The 23817-nt window shown below is 41.2% G+C and overlaps 1 protein-coding gene across 20 annotated transcripts in view; it reads left to right on the forward strand.

The window, feature by feature from the left end:
- Positions 1-23817, forward strand: part of LMO7 (LIM domain 7) — a 206671-nt gene that overhangs the window by 7312 nt on the left and 175542 nt on the right. For 11 of the 20 annotated variants that reach the window (XM_072760710.1, XM_072760712.1, XM_072760713.1 and 8 more), the window contains exon 1: positions 2753-2823. In XM_072760710.1, coding sequence (XP_072616811.1) covers positions 2764-2823 — 60 coding nt within the window. In that variant the 5' untranslated portion in view covers positions 2753-2763. Of the gene's footprint in view, positions 1-279; positions 439-1651; positions 1976-2093; positions 2241-2525; positions 2824-23817 lie in introns of those variants that run through there. The other 9 variants (XM_072760722.1, XM_072760756.1, XM_072760751.1 and 6 more) reach the window with 8 other exon arrangements.

The following is a 23817-nucleotide window of genomic DNA, read 5'->3' on the forward strand; positions in this document are numbered from 1 at the left end:
TGAGTAATTAAAAATTTGTTTAATATTTGTCAAATTACCTTCAAGAGCGGTTGTACCACTTTATCCCACCAACAGTTCATCACTAATGGATAAACACATGACAATTGTACTATTTTTAAATATTGGAAGGTACTTCAAATTCTTCAGGAAAATGAATAATATTCTTGATGTTTATTGCTGTGAATTTAACTTTAAACTCCTGAGATACGTTACATTTCTCTACAGAGCTGTAGAAATCTTTCTTTCTTTCTTCTTTTTTTTTTTTTTTTTTTTTTGTAGAAATCTTTCTATACGGATAAAGCACTCAATGACTGAATAGAAGGCAAAGATTTGGATTTGGGACTTCTGAGTTGCAAATTCTATCGTTAATGAGACAGAAATGGCTGGTGCCTAAGCTAATTTGAAATAGAGTTCACAGTACGCTACAGCTCTTTCCATGTAAGTATTTGCACAAATAAATGAAATTCCCATTTATCAGGAAAAATCCATATCATGACACACTACTGTTAGAAATGGGAAATAACTATCATTTATTGCTTACTATATGCCAAGAAATGTTTTTTACATACACCATTCTATTTAATTCTCACAACTTCCCTTTGAAGTAGTTATTATCAGTACATTTTCCAGATGAAGAAATTGAAGCTCAGTGTGTCTGGTAACTTGGTAACCTTAGTCATTCAGATTCCCAACTCTGCTTCTTACCATTCTGGGGTGTTATCCCTAAAGCTTTAAGTCAAATTACATAGCAGCAGCTTTGAACAGTATAGTATGTGTACATAGTAACTGTAGTAACAGTAACTCTCATGAAGCTTGGGGAATGTCTGTCCTTCTCCTGGACTGGAAGTGCATGGGAGTCAGAGTCTAACAAGACAATGCCATTCTAAAAAAAACTCAGGAATTTAAGAAACATAACAGACAAGTAAAGAAAAAAAAGAGAGAGACAAATAAAGAAACATTCTTAACGATAACTGATGGTTATAAGAGGGTTGGGTGTAGGGGAATGGGTGAAATAGGGGATGGGGATTAAGAAGCCCACTTGTCCTGATGAGCACAGGGTGATGTATGGAAGTGTTGAAGTCACTACATTGTACACCTGAAACTAATATAATAGTGTAAACTGTATGGAAATTTAAATAAAAGCCAAATTAAAAAAATATTTTAGTAATAAAACATAAAAAAAGCAATGTGTGGGGGGCGGTTGAAGGAGGCTGTTCCAGGCTAAAAAAAGATCTAACCAAATGCAATGTGTTGGCATTGTTTGGATTCTGGTCTGAGTAAGACAGCTGTAAAAGGCATTTTGGGATCAGTGGAGGAATTTGAGTCTGAATTGGGTTTAAATTGATAGTAGGTAATTATTGTTAGCTTCAGTTAGGTGTGAAAATGGAAATAAGATTATGGAGAAAAGTGCCCTTTGAAAAACTGAGGTGTATGTTGTAATACTTAGGGGTGAAAATATAATAATATCTACACGTAAGCAGAAAACGAAGGTGAGGAAGTAAATAAGGCAAAATGCAAATGATTGTTAAATATAGATGCTACGTTTCTGCCATTCATTATACTAGTCTCCTGCTCTGTGCTTGTTTATGATGAAAAACGACATCAATCAACCAGAAGAAAAAAAATAAATAAGGGTTTGTTTCTTTTACAGGAGAAAGAACCGATCTTCACCTTCCTTCAAAGGTGACGTCGTGTACATGTGGCCTGAATAGGGCTCCAGGAGCATCACGCGAGGTCCCGGGGAGGCTAGACCAAGGAACACGTTCCTTTCCAAAGATTTGACTTTTGTGGGCAAAGAAGTCCCATACGCCGAACCCTGAGCTTCCGACCCTCCAGCCCTGCGCACACACGCAGGACGGCCGGGGACTCCGAGGAACCTGTCACCTTACCCCCGACGCTCAGGGCGAGGGAGGGAGAGAAATGCGAGGCCTCCCTCCGCCCCGAGCCTCCGCGGAGACACCGGCTGGAGAGGCAGGTGCCTTCCATCTCCCCCACCTGGAAGCGGGGCGGGGCGGGGGCCCGCCCAGTGTGTGTGTGTGTGGGGGGGATGGGCGGCGCGCGCTCAGGCCGCGGCCTCACCTGCCGCCGGGAGGGCCCGGGATCCCGCGGGGGAGGCCGCGCACCTGGCGGAGGCGCGCGCGGCGGGCTCGGGCCGGGCAGCTGCGCGTCACTGCGGGCCGCGCTCCTCCCCGGGGAAGTTTCTTGGCCCGGAAAGGTGCAATTGTGTGCAGCTATTCCTGGTATGTCAGGCGGGTCGGGCGGCCGCGAGCCGAGGGGGCGTCTCTGAGCCGGGCCCCGGGAGAAGGACGGCGGCCAGGAGGCAGGGCCCCGGGAGGATGCGGGCGCGGGGCGGGCGCGGGGCGGGCGCGGGAGCCGGAGCGTGGCCTGGGCGCTCGGTGGCATCCCTGGCCCAGACAGTCTGCCCACAAGGGCGGCTGCGGCCGGAGCCCCCCGGGGAGCCCCGGGGGGGCGGGGGGTGGAGGCGGACGGAAGCGGCGACTCAGCGGCTCGGGGTGGGCTGGGGCGGGGCGGTTCCGGGGAGGGCGGCGGCCGCGGCGCTGCGACCTTCGAGGTCTCCGCAGTTGCCGGGTCCCCGGGGTCGTTGTCCGGAGTTGAGAGGCAGCCACGTCTTCACGTCCTTGTGGGTTCGAAACTTTTCCAAACTGCAGAGCGCAACAAAGGGCCAGACGCGCGCGGGACCCCGGCCCCTCCGCCCTCACCGCGCCTTCCTCTCTCGCCCTCTTGCCCCTAGTCCTGGAAGGGATGGAGGAGCCCGGGGCCGACTGCGCGGTAGCCTTCGCCGAGGCCCAGAGATGGGTGGAGGTGAGTGCCCTTAACTCTCTTCCGCACGAGTTTGCGGGCCTCCTCCCGGGACCTGCGCTGGCGCGCGGAAGCGGGTTGGTTTGCAATTAGGGGGACTTTGCAAGTCTTGCTGCTTCCATTTTTTTTTTTTTTTTTTAAGATTTATTTATTTATGATGGGGTGGGGGGGAGAGGCAGAAACACAGGAGGAGGGAGAAGCAGGCTCACGCAGGGAGCCCGACGCGGGACTCGATCCGGTGACCCCAGGATCGCGCCCTGGGCCAAAGGCAGGCGCCAAACCGCTGAGCCACCGGGGATCCCCCTGCTTCTGTCTTTTAACAAAGTCCGGCTAAGCCTCGTGCTGCTGCTCCCCGCCGCGGCGGGCTCGCTGGCTTCCCCCAGAGCCCCTCTGCCGGGGCGGAGGCGAGCGCTCGCCCTCTTGGGTTTGGGGACCGCACACCCCCGTGCGCCAGACCACGTCAGCACAGGGGCACGGGCGGCCCCTCGGGGGTCGTTACTGCGGGCGCCCGGCTCCTCCCTGCAGGCGGTGCCTTAACTGTGCGCCGTTGCCGTTGTGGGAGGGCAGCCGGACGAGGTTAGACACCTGAGGCGCACCTGGGGAGATGTTTTCTCCCGCGCGGCCTCTGGAGCCCGGGATGGAAGTCAGGGTTTTCACTTATTCAGAGTCGGCATTGCCGAGACCAAGGTCCCCTGGGGGTCGCTCACTGAAGGGCAGTTACTTTCCCAGCTGTGCCCCCAGAGATCTTCCATTTCCACCGAAATGGAGATGGTCCCGAGGAGGTTTCTTCATGACGCCTTAAGGTTACATTTATCTGTAAAAAGGTAACACCAGGGGATCCCTGGGTGGCGCAGCTGTTTGGCGCCTGCCTTTGGCCCAAGGCGCGATCCTGGAGACCCGGGATCGAACCCCACCTCGGGCTCCCGGTGCATGGAGCCTGCTTCTCCCTCTGCCTCTCTCTCTCTCTCTCTCTCTCTCTCTCGCTCGCTCGCTCTCGCTCTCTCTCTCTCTCTCTGTGACTATCATAAATAAATAAAACTTAAAAAAAAAAAAAAAAAAGGTAACACCGGGACTTCTACCCATTTTTCCACTGGATGAAAAAGATGATGCTAGGGAAGTATTCAGAGCAGATGTGAATTCGGAGCAACCGCTTGTTAGAAAATTGTTGCATACACTAGCCTTGCAGTTTTTTAGAAGTTACTGGTGCCACGTGCGGGCTTGTTCAACGTAGTCAAAAATGCACATTTGGTTTAAAGGTTATTCCAGAGGAAACAACCTATTTAAAAATCCCAAAGCACACAGTGTTTAAACATAATTCCTTTGTCTCTAAAGAAACAAATGTTCATATATGGGGAAAAGGAGAATAAACTTTCAGTGTTACATTTCTAACAGTAAATAAAGAAATGTGAAATGTGAGTAGCATTATGCACTAGACAGTGGGGGAGAGGCAGTCAAGAAATTCGCTGTTGGTGTCCTTTTTGGAATGAACTTTGAACTAGTCTGAAGGTGATTTAGAAAGGTGTGAGGGGAGGGGAGGAGGATGTGAGGGGAGGGCATGGGGAGGTTGAGAGAATAAACACTGTATTTTTGAATTGAAATGAGAGTGGAAAAATTTCAGCAATGCAGTTAAGAGAAATGACTTCCCTCATTCAGAAACTTTGAAAAGCCAAGGCGTCCAAAGGTAATTTTCCATTTGTAGTATTTGTGCTGCATAATTTTAGGAAAGCAATTAAACTTGTCCTTTGGTTTTTGAGTGGTGGGGATGGGGGAGAGAGAAGGGAAGAAATATGAGGACTCCTCTATGTGGAGTTTGTATCTGCATGCTGTGTATTTCCTTCGGGAAATCTCTGGCTATGGATCATTTCACACTTCTCTTTTTTAGTATACAGATTTTGGAAATCTAAAAATTCCTTGTTTGTTTTAGCTTTCTCATGGTTGTGTAGGCTCTCTGTGAGAAATTTGCATCTAATAAACTGGAGGGAAGTGTGTTGCAATAAAAGATATCAGAGTGCGTGGTCCATGTGCTCATCTTCCCACTCTCATCCATTTCATCTAAATGTGTTCATCTTTAACAGAGAGACACATTATCTAAAGGCTTTGACATATCATCATAATATAGTTCATGAGATTAAAATTCACCTCATTTTTTTCCTAGTGCCACTAGAAGCAAGGCAATATGTTCCTTGAAGATATGTGAATAATTTACATATTCATGTATACTTTCAAACGCCCAAGACCTTCAAAATGACAGCAATGGGCTCACTGTTAGGTTTATTTTATTTCTCCAGTTAGTGTCCAATTTATGTGTCTTCTTAGCTTCGCCTTTACAACTAAAGCACATATTTTAAAATTTTGTTCTTGCCAAAAGATGCAGAGTGGATGACTCCCTTGTTACCACAATTGCCTGTTAACTCTGGGAATCCCTAATTTAAAGATAAAATATTAATCCTGAAGTGTATTTTATAACATTTTGGAAAGTGAGGAAGATTATGGTGTCTTTCTTCTACTTGCTAATATTCTTGCTCCACGTTCCCTATCCTACTTTTCTCTACATATATTGAGGCCTATGTGGGTCATTCATATTTATAAACACATATATGTTTATAATATACTTTGCTGTTTTCATTCTCAGCTGCAGCTTTGACTATCCCAAGGTCAAGAAACTCCAATAACCTTGTAAAATTTTGCATGATGGCTAGTGTCCATGTTAGTATGTTCTTGTCATTTCTGTTCCCTGTGATTTTAAATAGCTGATGTATTATTCCCACAACCAAAGTTAAAGTTTTATTAATTTTATTTTGGGAGGAGGAGGAAAAAGGGCGAGGCAAGGACTAGTGGTTATTATTCTAGGGATTAAAATTTTATGACTAGTTTAAATTGTGCTTAAATGGTTAGAAATGTATGTATACTTAAGGTTAGTATAATATTTCAACTTAAAGCAAATGTGGGCATGTGACCCTTTATTTTTTTTTTTTCTTTTTTTTTGCATGTGACCCTTTAATTCAACATGATGATATTGGATTATTATCTGGTTAGAAATGCTCTTTGGAATATTAATAATGTAGCAGAGCTGGTTTATGATTAAACACTGGTTTAAAGCCAAATAATGTAATAGTTTAAAGACAGAGGCTGAGAGGAGCCTGACTCTAGCAAGGTCACGGAGTGGGTGGGTGATGAAGCAGAAATTGCCTGCCGGACCCTCTAATTTTAGACCTCTTCTGCAGCACCTTCTAATTTTCTATACCTAACAGTTGCCTCTGTCTCTCTGTTTTGGGGCATTAAAAAGCCTTAGTAGTAAATTGACAAAATACCAATAAGATTGAAAACTGGATTCATCACTCATTGCATTGGCTGGTCACAGTCAGTGTTTACAATCTGTGGGTTAATGTTGCTGTCTGGGTTGAAGTTTAAATACAGTAGTAAGTACAGTATGGTTGGAGTGGGAACAAGCTAACCTCATTCCCCACCTCCTTGCTCACCTGTGCTTCCTCTTATCTCTGAGTTTGATTCTTTCCGTATCACTGTCACCCTGCAGAAGGACCTGAGGATGCCAAGTTGAGCTCATTGCCAAACCTGGCATAGGAATATGACTCCTTACTCACTTACTTCAATTGGTCTGTTTCTCCGCCTACCCCTAAATCTTTCTAAGTGATTTTCCTCTTTCTCTGTAAACCATATCCTTTCTGCTAGTGATTTCCAACCTGTGGTCTAGTTTGAAAGGGTTTACTCAGGATACATGAGTCCTCAGTGCACACAAGCATTATCTGTGGACTAAATGAGGGTTTCATGGACTCGTGCTGTGGCTTTTCAGATGTATATAGAATGATGTAAACATCCATTTGAAAATGTTCCTGAATTTATAAAAGCATTTCTGGTAGTTATGTATAATTTCAATGAACAGATATCAAACCTGGAAATAACTATGATGGTAAAAATTTATTTAAAAATTTAAATGTTAGGAAATAATTCTTATACTACCTGTTGCAGCCGAAGTTATTTTTTCAAAATAAAAACCTGATTTTGTTAATTCCTTCTTTTCTGGGAGTCATGAAAAGATTTTAAAGTCCACAATCTTTATTATTTTATTTATTTATTTTAGAGATTTTATTTATTTATGAGAGAGAGAGAGTGCACATAGAGGGCAAAGAAGAAGCAGACTCCCACTGAGCAGGGAGCACAATATAGGGCTTGATCCCAGGACCCTGGGGTCCTGACCTGAGCTGAAGTCAGACACTTAACCAGCTGAGCCACATAGGTGCCCCTAAAGTCCACAATCTTTATTTACATTGCACCGTGAAGCATACGATAGCATTTACAGCTTTTTACAATCTCATCTCTGCCTATATATCTATTTTTATTTTTTAATCTTTTCTCTGTAACTGTTTGCCTAGTTGTCAGATAGCATAGAGATTTAAGAGCACTGTTTTGTACATAACAAACGGAGTACTTATTTGTCTTATAATTGGAAGTTTGTACCTTTTGACTATTTAATCTAATTCATGATGACTATAGTCAATACTGCCGTATGGTATATTTGAAAATTACTAAGACAGTAGCTCCTAACATTTCTCATTGGAAGGTAAAGAAATGGTTTCTGTAATTATATGGGGAGATGTTAACTTTTTGTGGCAAGCATTTTGCAACATATGCATGTCAGGTCATCGTGTGGTACATGTTAAATGTATACTAAACTGTGTGTCAGTTATATCTCAGTGAAATTGGAAAAAATTTAAAAAGGGAAAAAAACCGTCACAGTATTGGGAACAAACCACGGTTCAGGTCTTGGCTCTGGGACCTAAATGCCATAGGGCTCAGTTTTCTTTGTTGAACCTCCCATGATGGTTGTGCCTGTTCAGTGACAGGCAGACTGCAAAGTGATTAGTGCTCTCTGATCCTTGCTTGTGTTTTCCCACCCACAGGAAGCTGTTTTCTCACCTTCAGGCTATTGTGCATGGAATTCAGATTATTCCTTGTTTAAAAAGGAAGGAGGAGGTAAAAGGAGCCAGTTGGTCTTTCCTTGTTTACCTAATACCCATGACTTCTTTCCAGTCCCCCAGGCTTGGACTAAAATCAACCTTTATGTGGGGCCTTTTCCGAAGCAGCACACCTCCACTCCACCCATTCCTTCCTCTCCTCTGTCGCTCTTCTAGATCTTTCTTTTTGCACACCATGGTATAATTCTATCTATTTTTCCATATTAGACAAGGAGCTAACCGAGGGCAGGAACAGTATCTATTTCACGGATTTGACATAGTCCCTGGTAAATGTGGAATAAAAGTACAGTCTGAAGGCTACAGCTTTAACAAAATTTAAAAATAGGGTTTTAAGGAGCACAACTTATTTCTTCTCCCAGTGGAAACTTGCTTCAGTGTCTAAAGCTGAGTTCATTGCTTGGGGATTGTTTGGTCTGGACCAGCTACAAGATGTGCCTTCATCTGGGTGCTGGTGTGTACTTGCCTATTTACCCAGTGCTTTTTCCTCTCCTCCAGCCCTGCTCCTGAGTCATGTCACTCTTCTTCCTGCCTTCCGATTAATCCTTACCCTCATGGAGATTTGCACTCAGTCATTTTTTTACCCAGAAAATGCCTGTTATGTGTTACTCTGGACCAGCCACCTGCCAGACTTGTTGATTCAAATGCCACATGCTTAGCCTCTTTGCTGGACTTCCAGACAGAGACATGCCCCACAAGGAGCAGACACACAAACACACACAGCACCACTGTCACATAATTGCCATAGAGGAAATTTGGACAATGTATAGTGACAGCATTTAGGAGGCAGCCTGAATCTGCTGGCGGAGTCAAGCAAGCTCATGGAGACGCAGCATGTACATCAGGTTGCAGTGGGACTAACACGTTTGCTGACTTTGTGGATTTATAACTTGTTGCAAGAGCTTGAGGTTGTATACAGCACAACTTTTAGGAGTTGCCTAGAGAAGCTTATTTTTACTCAGGTCATGTTGACATCAGAGAAATGCACAGATTTTAAGTGTACAGTTGTAGGAATTTTGTCCAGTGTTTATAACCACATAATCAACAATTGAATCAACATGTAGAACATTTTATCACTCAACAAAATTCCCTTCCAGAAGGGCACATTAGACTCTACCTCTCATAGGCAAATCACCCTTTCGGTTTCTGGCATCTTAAATTTCTTAGTGCAGTTTTGAACAGCCAAGAAATATCTTGATTGTCAATTTGGTCCTTTTTTCTTTATATAGCATTTTACTATCACTTGAACACAATATCCTTATTTGGAAAATAAATTCTAGGACAAGAAGGATGGTAAGAGACGATAGTGCTCACAAAATCTTCTTGAGAAGGAACTGATTCACACAAATAGGAACCAGGACAGGGATGCCCTTAGAATAATAATAGCCTGACTCCAGGAGGTATAAGCACATATGTCAAGGTATTTCCTGGGGAACTAGGAGGATTCCAGTACAGTGTTATTCTGGATCTTTCCAACTTGCTCATGCACTGAAAGTTAGAAGTGGACCTCTTCTTAAAATGGGGAGAAATACAAAGAACTAGTACATTTAAAAACTGGTGTGTCCTTGAACCAATTAGAGAGATGGATTCACTGGGTCAAAGGGAATGAATGATTTTTTTTTTTTAAGATTTTTTATTTATTTGAGAGAAAGCTTGAGGGGGTGGGGGAGGAGGTGGAGCAGAAGGATAGGGAGAAGCAGACTCTGCTGAGCAGAGAGCCTGATGTGGAGTTCAATCCCAGGGTCCTTGGATCATGACCTGAGCTGAAGGCAGACGCTCAACTGACTGACCCACCCAGGCGCCCTGATTGTTTTGGTTCTTGACATATTACCAAGTTACCCTCCGAAAGCTACGTGCTGGTTTGCAACCGTCAGCAGAGGTAGAAGGGCCCCAGCTTTTCCATATTCTGGCCAGAATTAGAAATTGTCATTTGTGTTTTTTTTTTCTCTAAATAAATAGGTGAAAGATGCATGTTATTCTCCTCTTTTCAGATCCCTAGTGATGTCAAACATTTATCTAACAAATGACTCATTCAGTTTCCTCCTAGTGAGAAGCTGAAACATGGGGTCACAAAGGGCTCAGCAGACCCCTGGCCTGGTAAAGTGCATCCCCAAGGTCATGGACATGGTAGGACCATTAAGGAAGTGTCTCCTGAGTCATCTTGTTTCTTTTTTGGGTTGTTTGGAGATACATCCTCTGAATTCTCAACAAAATTTTGAGATGAAGAATGGAATAATTGGCCATTTTGAGGAAGTGGAGCACCTTGGTGTTTCTATAACCATTGATAAAGCACAGAAATCCTTAAAGCTTCTCTTAGGCTGAGAGGTGAATAATGTCCTAAGCATGTGGCAGGGAGTATGCTGCTTCGTTCAGTTTGGTTCTTGTACTTCGTGCAGTGCTCTAGCATGCGTGCTCTCTGGGTGCCAGGAGCACCGTGGCTAGTAAGGGTCTCCTGTTGAGACTAACTGGCTCCTTTAACATCCTCCTACCTTTTAAAACTGCTTGTCAACATAACAGTATTTTTTTTTAATTTTTATTTATTTATGATAGTCACAGAGAGAGAGAGAGAGAGAGAGAGGCAGAGACACAGGCAGAGGGGCAAGCAGGCTCCATGCACCGGGAGCCCGACGTGGGATTCGATCCCAGGTCTCCGGGATCGGGCCCTGGGCCAAAGGCAGGCGCCAAACCGCTGGCGCCACCCGGGGATCCCAACAGTATTTGAATTAAAGAAAAGTTCTAGTTTTGAGAATGTTAAGAAAAACAAAGCACCATTAATCAATTTGTTCAACCCTTTTAGTTTAGAGAAAATAGATGTAGGAAAATAATTTCATCTCTTACCATCTGCAGACTGAATTGTTTCTGCTGTCCTCTATCCTATAGTTCCTCAAATGCTTGTTGAAGGAATGAATGTTTTGTGTCCTGTTAAGAGATTGGCTTATTTAATTAATGCTTGCACATCTCCTTAAGCCTGTTGACTGTCAAAAGTGTATTAGAGCCTGAGGAAATGATAAAAATATGTGTACCTGTGCTTACTCTTCAGTTTCTAAAGATAATTACTAGGTGTGTGTTTTTAAAAACACTTTTGATGTACTCAAAGCTCTTAATAAGGATAAGAATTGTCATCTGCGCACAACTTTGGGAACAGAGGTTTAACATGCTCAATCTGCCACTTTGCTCTAAGTAGATAGGCATTAGCACATTCTACAGATGACTCACAGCACAGTCCCATAAAGACTTTCCCAAAAATTGCAAAATCCTCCCTCATAGGATTCTCAGAGACTGTTGTGTATACGATAATCAGTTTGGTGCTTGAGTGCATTGAGATGATGGTGTACAGCGCTAGATATTATGTCTGTCTTTAAGTACAGCGGGGATTGTCATAAGGAGAGAGATTAGAAAATTTCTGTATGGGTTCAAAGGGCAACACTAGTAATTACTGGTGAGGTACAGTGAGACTCTGGCATCAAGTATTCTGAAGCTGTTTCTATAAACAAAGTGCTATCCTGTGCCAGAATAGGCTGACTTGAATAGGCAGTGAGTTACCTGCCATGAAGGTTTTACAAGAGAAGGTAACTGCCAGAGCAGCTAGTACTTTTTTCTACATATACAAGACATATGGCACATGTATTAACCTTGCATACCTTTGTAATGGACTGTGATTACCCACGGGTGTTTTCTCTGATGAGGAAAAAGAGGGGTGAGAGGTCAAGTAATTTACTCAGGGAAACACTAGAACTAGTAAGTGGTGGTTGGGATTTGAACCCAGGCTATGTGACTCCACAGTCTGCCCTTATAATCACTACACTCAATGTCTCAGGGTGACAATGGTCAGTAAATCATGGTAAATGATTTGTAAATCAGAAGAGAATGGGCTCTCAGTCTTCTGTCTAAAGCTGTAAGATTAGCTATTTTCTGTTTATGACAAGTCCTACATACTAGAACAGCTTAGCTCTGCCTTATGATGTTAGTGCCTGGAAAGCACATTATGATCAAATATTCTATAAACTAGATAGACATTCTTGATCAATTGCAGACTTACATTTATATGTCCTGGTATATCTAAGTGAATATATTAATGCTCAGTAAACCATTTAAAGTGTTATTAAAGGGAAGCATTTTTATATGATGACATTGAGTTATACTTTGAGCTAGAGAAGATAAATTATATCTAATTAATTTCTTCTGTAGGACTATTTATAAAAGTATCAATTTCTTATTGGCCTACATATCAGTAGTCCATAACATACCAGAAATTGTACAGACCATTATTGTACAGTGCTTCAAAATATATGTCATGTTCTCAATGAGGATACATACTGGTTAGTATTTCATATGTGTAAGTACTGAAGCAGTGACCATGATCAAAGATTTCCTTTCTTGACTAGGTTGAAATTTGACCTAGATGCCTGAGCTGGAAAGGAAGTGTCTTTTGTTACACCACATCATAATATTCAAGGAAGGGCACTCATTGCCAACTTTGTTATAAACTTGGATTCTGGAATTCTTTCTCATTAGAGTTTAAAGTCTTTCATTCTACCTGAGGAAAGAGAAACTAAGTAAACATTTTGCCTTCACTTCTTGAATGGTATGTAATCAATTTGCAACTTATCATATTGTCCAAAGAAAACATTGTCAATCTATTAAAAGCAAACACAATCATACCTACCTTCTTGAAGCATTTCCTTCAACTGTTCTCTGGATTTTTCTCCCATTTTACTTGATGTTTATGATTTTCCTTTGCTAAATCCTCCTAATTATTTGATCAGTAAATATTCAGGTATATCTGGGTTCATATTCCATGTCTTCCCTGATTTGTCTATAACCTCTTCCCTATTATCAAATACACAGCTCTATATACCTTTTATATACTGATGGATTCCTTATGTATATTCCTGACTGATGATGTTTCTAACCTTCCTTTCTCTCCCTCTCTCCCAACCCCTACACTCTGTGTATGTGTGTGTGTGTGTATAAGTATGTGGGTATGTATGTGCAAAGGCATAGACAGACACTTAAGATTTCCAATTGTAGGTCAAATAGGCACATCCCACTTTGTTCAGAACGAAATTCTGAGTTCCTCCCCTTACCCATCACCTACCTACTCATCCTCCCATCCTCACTGTTTCCCATCTTTGTAAATGGCACCACAGTTAACCCACTTGCTCAGGTCCCACCTTTGAAGTCATTATTGACTTTTGTTTCTATTACACTCCACATCTAGTTTGTCAAGAAATTCAGTTGGCTGTATCTTCAAATATATCCAGTATCTGACCACATCTTGCCTTATCTACCATCCTTCCTGCTTCCAGTGTAGCAGCCATGATTCCTCTTTAAAAGTGTAAACCAGAAAGAAAACATGCAAATGGCCAACAGATTCATGAAAAGATGCTCTGCATCAGTAGTCATCAGGGAGATACAAATCGAAACCACAGTGAGATATCCCCTTACACTAGTCAAAATGATTAGAATAAAAAAGACAAGATATAACAAGTGTTGGTGAGGATGTGGAGAAAAAGAAACTCTCATGTGCTGTTACTAGGAATGCACTATTTGTTGGGGACTGTAGAAAATGGTATGGAGGTTCCTCAAAAAATTAAAAATAGAATTACCATATGATCCAGTAATTCCACTACTGGGTATTTACCCAAAGAATTTGGGTAATTTGAAAAGAGAGATACTAATTTGAAAAGATATATGCACCCCTATGTTTATTGTAGCATTATTTACAGTAGCCAAATATTGGAAGCAACCAAAGTGTCCCTCAGTAGATGGATGGATAAAGATGTGGTATATATACAATGGAATGTTCTACAGCTATAAAAAGAATGAGATCTTGTTATTTGCAACATGAATGGACCTAGAAGGTCATGTGATTCAATAAACAAAATGAACAAACAAAAAAGAGACGAATAGCAAAAAAACTCCAGACTTTTAAATATAGAGAATAGGCAGTTGCCAGGGGGGAGCTAGGTAGGGGATGGGTGAAATAGGTGAGGAGAATCAAGAGTACACTTACTGTGATGAGCACAGAGTAATGCATAGGATTGTCGAAACATTATAGTATACCCCTGAAACTAATATAACACTGTGTGTTAATTATAATTCAATAAAAGAAAAGTAAACCAGAGAGTGTACTTTGAACTCTGCCCTTTCCTCCCCCCACAATGGCTATCCATTACATTTTTAATAAAATCTGAATTTTTAAACCATGGTCCATAGAGTCATGTATGATCTACTCCCCACTTGTTATCTTATCTGCTCTCACTCTGTCTTACCATGCTCTGGTCATACTGGCTTCCTGCTATTCCTTAGATGTGCAAAGATTTTTTAAAAATTCTTATTTATTTATTCATGAGTGATAGAGAAGGAGAGACACAGGCAGAGGGAGAAGCAGGCTCCGTACAGGGAGCCCGACGTGGGACTCGATCCCGGGTCCCCAGGATCACACCCCGAGCTGCAGGTGGCGCTAAACCTCTGCACCACTGGGGCTGCCCCAGATATGCAAAGATTTTTATTTTAGGGCTTTGGTGTTGCTATTCCTTCTGCACAAATGTTTCTCTCACTCAGGTCTCTGTTCAAATGATACCTCCTCCTTCCTCTACCCTTCTTCATTCACTGTAAAATAACATCTCTTGTCACTCCATACTCTTCTATTTCAGAGCATTTTAAAAAATGTTTTATTTATTTATTCATGGGAGACGCACAAAGAGAGGCTGAGACATAGAGGGAGAAGCAGGCTCTTCATAGGGAGCCCAATGTGGGACTTGATCCGGACCCAGGATCACACCCTGAGCCTAAGGCAGAGGCTCAACTGTGGAGTCACCCAGGCATCCCAATATTTCAGAGCATTTAACACTTTTATAGGATATACTTTTTGGTTTGACTGTTTCTCTTGCTAGAATATGTAAGTGCCTTTTGTGCAAGGGCTTACTTTGTTTTCAAGCCTTAAATAGTGCCAGATATTTAGTAGACACTCAATAAATATTTGTTGGATAAGTAAATGGATGAATGAACAAATGTCTTTTAATTCTTTATACCTGATAATCTTGTTAACCCTGTGATTTGACTGACTCTCTGGCTGTGCTTCACTAAACAAGACGAGCTGGTTTTTTGTTATGTTCGGTTTTTTGCTTGTTTGCTTTTCTTCAGCTTCAGTTCTGCATTGAGCAAGTTCAAAGCAATTTCTTAAAAAAGCAAATTTGAAACACGAGAAATTGACTTTGTTCAACCAATTGTAAAGATGCCTAAAGGTAAGTAAGTATCATACGATAGTATAAACATCCCAGAACATTTGATGATGAACTGCCTTAGTTGAATATCCTGCACTGGGGACCGTACTTTATCCGGCAACTTTGGGGTATTCATGATGAAAAAGATCTCACCACTCACTGATTGGTGTCCTCCAGCTAGAGCCGGAATCCTGGTACTAATAGGACACAAAGATGCTGGGATGTCTGGGTGGCTCAGTGCTTGAGCGTCTGCTTTCGGCTCAGGTTGTGATCCTGGGATCCTGGGATCGAGTCCCACATTGGGCACCCCAGGGGAGATTGCTTCTCCCTCTGTCTATGTCTCTGCCTCTCTTTCTCTGCGTCTCTCATGACTAAATAAAATCTCTCTCTCCTTTTTTTTTAAAGACACAAAGATGGAGAATGCAACTTTACCCTACTTCATTATTCTGAAATGGCACATAATACTGAGGAGTGGAGGCTTTCCAAAGAGGTGTTTTTTTTTTCTTCCAGAAATGAGAGAAAAAGGGAAGCTGAAACTCATTGTCTGTTTTGATGCAAACTGATTTTCTTTTTGTATATATAATTTTTTTTTAAAGATGAAAGAGTGGTTCAGAGAAATTTCTTTCCCAGTGCCACTTGGCTGATACTGATAGAACCAGTATTTGAAGTTGGATTTTTTTAAAGATTTTATTTATTCATGAGAGACACACACACACACACAGGCAGAGACACAGGCAGAGGGAGAAGCAGGCTCTATGCAGAGAGACCGACATGGGACTTGATTCCGGGCCTGCAGGATCACGCCCTGGGCTGAAGGTAGGCGCTCAACCACTGACTGAGCCACTCAGGCTGCCCGAAGTTAGATTTTTCTAACAGATAAACTCAACTACTTCATTCACCTTTTCTGGTTCTTTCCTTCTGTTATAGTTGTACCTGTGATTTTGGCACAGACACTTTTGTGCTATTAGCTAGTCCATGTGTCTGCCTCCGTCTCTCTGTTTCTGTCTATCTTTTTTGTATTTTAAGAGTAGAGCTAAGTTAAAAAGTGTAAGAAAGTTCTCAGACTTAATATAAAATCTGTAAATTCACACTAAGATGTGAACAACTTCCTGCTATTGGAATATGATAAGTTTAGAGGGAAGGTGTGGAGAAGAGGGAATGGCCAGGGCACTTGCTCTGATGGTTCTTCCTGAGGCTTGTCCTGACAGGGAGGAGACAATCACGGGACTGTGTGGGAATAAGTATGACCATGGTAGCCAGCAATTCTGCAGGGACTTTGGGAATAGGAAAAGCATTGGGAAGCTAATAGAGAAGATCCTTTTTGAGCTTGACAAAAAAGATGATGGTGGAAATTAATGTGGGAGGCAGTTGAGTTAGGTGGAGATGATGCTAGCACAAGCATGGGTCCATTGGATTGTCCTATGGATAGGACAGTGAAGTCTACTTGTTGTGGAATGTGCTTATTTGAAGGCAGCAGGAGTTATGCGTACAGAATTCAAGTTTTTTCTTGAAATGTCCTATCAGGTGATGTTGGTACTCCAGGGACAGAACAGATCAGTGGAGGGGAAAGACCATCTCACATAGAGGATCAAGGACTGAGCCTTGGGATATGTCTTCCATTTAGAGGAGAGGAAGAGGGAAATAAGGTCATGTTCAAAAAGCTAGGCAGAAAACCAGGAATGTGTTGGAAGTCTTAAGGAAGCATTGGTTTCATGAAATATAGGAAGGAGTATCAAGAGTGTTCAGGATTAGAAATGATCATGGGAAAAGAAAGTGGAAACAAGGCCAGTGAATCTGACAGGACAGTAATCTCTCACTTGTTAAAGATATTGCTGGAGGGTGTTAGTGTGAGAGTCAAATTAAGCTTCAGAAAATCCTTCTGAAAGCTTTAGCCTACTCTTAGCATGAGAGAAGAGGTAGGAAGAGCTACCAAGAAACCAACATTCTGTCAAAAAAGCTATTTGTGTTGGCAAGACCATCTCCTGACTCCAGTTTACATTATTGGTTATATTAGAGGTACAGACCCTTCATATTTAGGGGAAGTATGCTCCAGGGCATAGGGTCTAAAGGAATCCTTGTGGTCTGCCGTGTAAAGGACTCTTAGGGTATTAAACATCATCTGAGGGTTTAATCTTCTGAATTTAACTTCCTTTAATCTTCTGAATTTAATTTCCTTTCTCCTAAATTGGGGAAAATGTCTCTCCTGTCCCCAGGGTTTTCTAGCTTACAATAATTTCAGGAAGATATTTTGTTTTTAATGTGCAGAAAAAAGTATCTTAATAGTTTTGATTTAGTGACTCTAAGAAAATTAAAGTCATGTTAATAGGAAAACACAGTAATCAAAAAGGAAATAAAACACATCTAACTCTTAAATAGGGATACAAAATCGTTACCATGAAAGTATATTTTTGGAATGCTGTGTCTTTGTTTCTTTTCTATGTTCTAGGGCAGTGTAGTGGCGACAGTGGCAGGGTTTGGGGTAATAGTAGATAGGCCTAGCTGGCAGGTGCTGGGGTGAGATGTGTGACCATGTGCACAAAACATAAAGCTTCTCTAAGTGTAAATTCCCACAACTATAAAATGAGGATTGTAAGGTGGTGATAGGGTTAGAAAAAAATAATGCAGAATATATGTAGGTTTCTTCTAACCTCTGATTTGTGAATATGGGTTTTTATTGAGTCATTTTTATATTAAGCTGTGCTAAAAGTCCTTTATGAAAGGGGCATCTGGGTGGCTCAGTTGGTTGAGCATCTGTCTTTGGCTCGGGATATGGTCCCAGAGTCCTGAGATTGAGCCCCGCGTCAGGCTCCATGCTCAGTAGGGGAGCCTGATTCTCTCTCTCCTCTCAACTTGTGCTGTCTCTCTCAAATAAATAAATAAAATTTAAAAAGTCCTTTATGAGAACTTGAATTTGGAATGAAAAAATGCCATCAAAGTAATGAATTCTGTTTTTTTATGGTACTTCAGTCATTGTCTTCTCTCTCCCCATGTGCATTTTAGCACTTCTTTGCTATTAATTCTTTCAGTGGATTTATATAAATCTAAGGCTAGTCAACTTGCCTGAGACTTCTCAAGTTGAAGAATCCCATATTTATTGCATTGTTAAAAACATTGCCATATGTTCTTGTACTCATTGCTCCCTTCCACTTAGCTACTATTTGAAATTCCAGATTAGAGAGTAGGGTGTCTAGATTCTATTAAGTTTCTTCTTCTCATATAAATGGTTTTCTTCAAGTCTCTGTACATTTCTGTTACCTCAATTATTTTTTATTCTTTATTTCTTTTACTTTTCACATTTTCTGTGTGTGTGTCTTTGAGTCCTCTTAGTTTTTCTTTTTTCTTTTTATTTTTTATTGCAGTTCAGTTTGCCAACATATAGCATAACACCCATTGCTCATCCCGCCAAGTGCCCCCCTCGTTGCCCATCACACAGTCACCCCAACCCCCTGCCCACCTCCCCTTCCACCACTCCTTGTTTGTTTCCCAGAGTTAGGAGTCTCTCATGTTCTGTCACCCTCACTGATATTTTCATTCATTTTCTCTCCTTTCCCCTTTATTCCCTTTCACTATTTTTTTTATTCCCCAAATGAATGAGACCATATAACGTTTGTCCCTCTCTGATTGACTTACTCCACTCAGCATAATACCCTTCAGTTCCATCCACGTTGAAGCAAATGGTGGGTATTTGCTATTTCTGATGGCTGAGTAATATTCCATTGTATACAGAGACCACAGCTTCTTTATCCATTCATCTTTTGATGGACACCGAGGCTCCTTCCACAGTTTGGCTATTGTGGACATTGCTGCTAGAAACATCGGGGTGCAGGTATCTCGGTCTTTCACTGCATCTGTATCTTTGGGGTAAATCCCCAGCAGTGCAATTGCTGGGTCGTAGGGTAGTTCTATTTTTAACTCTTTGAGGAACCCCCACACAGTTTTCCAGAGTGGCTGCACCAGTTCACATTCCCACTAACAGTACAAGAGGGTTCCCTTTTCTCCACATCCTCTCCAACATTTGCTGTTTCCTGTCTTGTTGATTTTCACCATTCTTACTGGTGTGAGGTGGTATCTCATTATGGTTTGATTTGTATTTCCCTGATGGCCAGTGATGCAGAGCATTTTCTCATGTGCTTGTTGGCCATGTGTATGTCTTCTTTGGTGAAATTTCTGTTCATGTCTTTTGCCCCTTTCATGATTGGATTGTTTCTTTGCTGTTGAGTTTATCTGATACGTCATTTGCAAATATCTTCTCCCATTCTCTGTAGGTTGTCTTTTAGTTTTCTGCTGCTTCCATTCAATTTGGAAGAGGCAATTGTAAGATCTTTCCAAGAAGGACATTTTATGATGTCTTACTAAAAATGAGCTTAATGAGCTATTTTAGAAAGAGAAGCTTTTATAGTTTCCATGAAGAAAGGAAATACATTTTTAGGTGTTTTATTCAAAGGATAAAGTTTATATATGCCTGTTTTTAAGCCAATTTGTGAACATTTTTAGACTTGGAAAATATAAGTCCTAAAAGGTATAACTTGCCAAATAGCTGATACTTTTTGAAATTTGGCCTTAGTTCTGGTAAAAGTAATGTGGTTAACAGCCACACTGCAATTTACAGTAATCCATTTTGTGTAAGGAAATGAATATACTTGGCTTAATAAATTCCAGATGAGTTTCTGGCTCCTTGATGATTACCAAGACATTTAAAATTCAGATTTCATTATTCAGTTTAGTTAACAGCAACCCTCTCTGTGCTTTTAATGGCCAATATGATGTTAAAACCCTTTGCAGGGACGCCTGGGTGGCTCAACAATTGAATGTCTGCCTTTGGCTCAGGGCTTAATCCCAGATTCCTGGGATTGAGTCCCACATCGGGCGCCTTGCATGGAGCCTGCTTCTTCTGCCTCTGCCTGTGTCTCTGCCTCTCTTTCTGTGTCTCTTATGAAAAAATAAATAAAATCTTTAAAATAAAACCCTTTGCAAAACTGAAATACTCTGTGGGGAAATCCATTTTGGGGCAAATCATTTTGGTGCTCAAGTTTATGATGTGACCAGTGACTCAGTATTTGGCATGATCTGGGACTAAAAAGAGTCAAGCATCTCTGTTTATGGCAAGCTAATCCAGGCCATAAGGGATCAAGGTGAAGACCCACTCATAAGAAAGTTCTGCTAGTAGCAGAAAGGAGGACTTTCTTGGAAGCCCAGCTAAATATTTTTGCTTACTTTTCATCGGTCACTATTATCTGTAAGAGAGTCTGGAAAATGTTTTTAGCTGGATGCATCACTGCCTTCAACAATAAGGAATTTCTGTTACTAAGGAAGAACAGGTTGACAACGTTGGGTTGAAAGTGTAGTCTCTGCTATATGTGTTTGCTTTTTTTTTTTTTATGTAAATTCAATTAGCCAATGTATAGTATATACTTAGTTTCAGATGTAGTGTTGAATAATTTATCAGTTGTGTAAAACATCTAGTCCTCATCACATGCCCTCCTTAATGCATGCTTTAATATGGCATTTTGCTTTGTTCTGATCAATCAAATGTCTTGCTTTCTGAAGGTACCACGTTACAGGGTTTTTTTTTCTCTTACTCCCTGCATTGTCTCTGTCTCTTCAAAGTTCCTTTTCTGTTTTTCCCTTTTGGCTTTGGTCTTTTTTTAAATTGGAATTTTCTTTTAAACCTCTAATGAGGGCAGCCCTGGTGGCGCAGCAGTTTGGCACCGCCTGCAGCCTGGGATGTGATCCTGGAGACCCGGGATCGAGTCCCACGTCAGGCTCCCTGCATGGAGCCTGCTTCTCCCTCTACCTGTGTCTCTTCCTCTCTCTCTCTCTGGGTCTCTATGAATAAATAAATAAAATTAAAAAAATAAACCTCTAGTGATCATTGTCTACCAATTTCTGTACATCAAGCTGTGCTCCACACCACCGCTCCCTCCTTGAAAAACTAGTTGCTTCCAGATTCTGAGTCTTTCCTGGGCAACTTGACTGCTTTGCTTTTTGCAGTATCTCTTCACACATCCTGAAATTGAAATTTCCCCCATTCTGCTCAGTCAGCTACCACTTCTCCACCTACCTCCTATCTTCTAAAAGTTTGTTCAAAGTTTCCTTTTACTTTTCAGATTCCTTTTGTCCTTATGAGTTAATACCTCAAATTTCTGTGCGGTGGGAGCAACGGAGAGAAATGTGTAACCAGTTCATTATGTTTAACCGGGCAGAAGTCCTGTGTATGTGTGAGTGTGTGTATTTGAAGTGCATCACGGAATAAGAGAGTAGAAAGACATGAATTCAATACAGATTACAATTATTGCTGAGACAGATTTCACACAAGTAAAATGAATGCCACCTTATTTAAATAAATAACATCCTACCTTATTGTAAATTTGAATTGAGAGGGCTCATATAAATCTTAAATCCACATAAACTAAAGCCAGAGATGAATTAGGATTTCTGGCCTATGTTGTAACAGCCAAGCTGCTACACACTCTCATTTACCTGGAGGACAGAGTAGGGGCGGAAAATGAATAGTGACTAGCATATAATAGACATTCAATAAACGAGAGTTTCTTAAACCTCTAAAAAACTTGTCTTTCAAAGAAAAAAAGGAAGATAACATATTGAATATCTATTTCCAGTCACTTCTGTAGCTACATTCTACAGAAAGGAAAATTGAAGATCAGATAACCATAATAACCTGCTCCAGGAAGAATAAGCTATACACTGAGACCCTGGTTTCTGTCCTCATGTCATTTCTTCAACATCGTAATTGCTTTCAATGATGCTCCTTCTGTGAATGTTTCCCAAATGAGAACAGCACTTCACTTGTAATTAGTTGTCTGTCTTTGCTACAAGCTTCTTTTTTACTTTTTTTTTAGTTCAAATAAAACTAAAATTTTTTCCCAGTTTTGAGATATAATTGACATATAACTTTATAAGTGTTTTAACATGTGTACATATTGTGACATGACCACAGTGTTTAGTTAACATCTATCACCTCACATAGTTACATGCGTTTTCTTTTTGTTGTGATGAGAACTTTTAAGATCCATTCTCTTAGCTGTCAAATACATAATACATTATGTTAGCTGTAGTTATCATTAACTATAGTCTTCATGTTATACATTATGCTACAAGCTTCTTGAGAAGAGGTGCCAACCACCCAGGATCGTGCCTGAAGCTTTGATGGTGGCTCAGTAGGAATTTCTTTTCTTTTTTTTTTTTTTTTTTTTAAGATCTATCTATCTATCTATCTATCTATCAATCTATCTATCATCTATCTATCTAAGAGAGAGAGGGTAGGGGCAGAGACACAGACACAGGCAGAGGGAGAAGCAGGCTCTATGCAGGGAGCCTGATGTGGGACTCCATCCCGTGTCTCCAGGATCATGCCCTGGGCTGAAGGCAGCACTAAACCGCTCAACCACCGGGGCTGCCCTCAGTAGGAATTTCTTGAAAGAAATAATGTTGAATGAATCCAGTGCTTTGCATGTACTATAAGTTCTTATTGAATGAGATATGAGCTTTAGTGACTTAGATGTGTAACTTCTAGAGGAAAGAAATGCTGAGTGAGACCAGGAAAACCATCAGTACAACTGGATACAGTCTGTAATGGCTCTGGTATTTTGTGGCTTCAGGCAGTATAGTCCACATTCTGATGACAGTTCCCAATAAATAGTTTCTGTTATTTTCATGAATTTAGACCCGTTGATTCTGGCATCATTATTCAACAGATAATTCACAATCTGACATTAGGAATGTGAGGTGTTTATATGTTACTCAAATACAACCTTCGGTGAAATTGCACTGATCACTTCATGTATAGTGATCTTAATTCTGTTTATCACCTCACATCTCTTTTTGTAACTCCTTTTGTTTGCATTTGGGTTTCTAACAACTCTTCCCAAAATCTTTTCATGTTTTTTGTCCCTTTGTAGTTTTGCTCTGTGGTTCATTGTTTTTTGAGACCTCTAAACTTGTTAGTACTGATACTTCAGTTCATCTACTAATTTTTTAAGTTCATGGCATATATGTGTGTATATATATATATATATACACACACACATACATTCCATGTATAATATATATTCCATATATAATATATATCCCACATATATAAAATATTACATATTTATATTTCCATATATATAGTTACAAAAGGACTTTTAAAAAATATTTTACTTGTTTATTCATGAGAGACATAGAGATAGGCAAAGACATAGGCAGAGGGAGAAGCAGGCTCCCTTTGGGATGCTTGATGCGAAACTCAATCCCAGGACCTTGGGGTCATGCCCTGAGCAGATGCCCAATGACTGAGCCATCCAGTTGCCTCCCAAAAAGGATTTTTTAATATTGACTCAGTATCCTGAAGTGTTTGTTTTTGCGCAGGTGTTCACCTGTGTCCTCCAGCAATTCTAATTCATTGAAAGTTGGGAAGATTTTGTTTGTTCTTTCTTTGGCTGCTGCAGGCATGTGGTTATTTTCCTTATCTCCTTGGTGTAGCTCAGGTCCAGCTTTTGAGCTGCCTGATGCGGGGGAGGCTCAGTGGTTTCTGTCCACCTTGCAGACAGCAGAGCTGCAGGCAGGTTCTGGTTCTATCTTGAGACATCAACAGGAAACTTCTCTGCTCCTAGGTTTATTTATGTTCTTATACCCTTGTGTAGAGAGGGCACATCCCTACTTGCTCTAATCCTGGGGCCATGGACACCGAGATTCTTTTCCCTTGGGGATCCAGGTCTATCTGTGCATTCTTCTCCCTAGAAGCCACTGTGGCCACAGGCTCACCTGGGGCTCTT

Source organism: Vulpes vulpes, chromosome 6, assembly GCF_048418805.1.
Source record: "Vulpes vulpes isolate BD-2025 chromosome 6, VulVul3, whole genome shotgun sequence".
Taxonomy (NCBI): Eukaryota; Metazoa; Chordata; class Mammalia; order Carnivora; family Canidae; genus Vulpes; species Vulpes vulpes.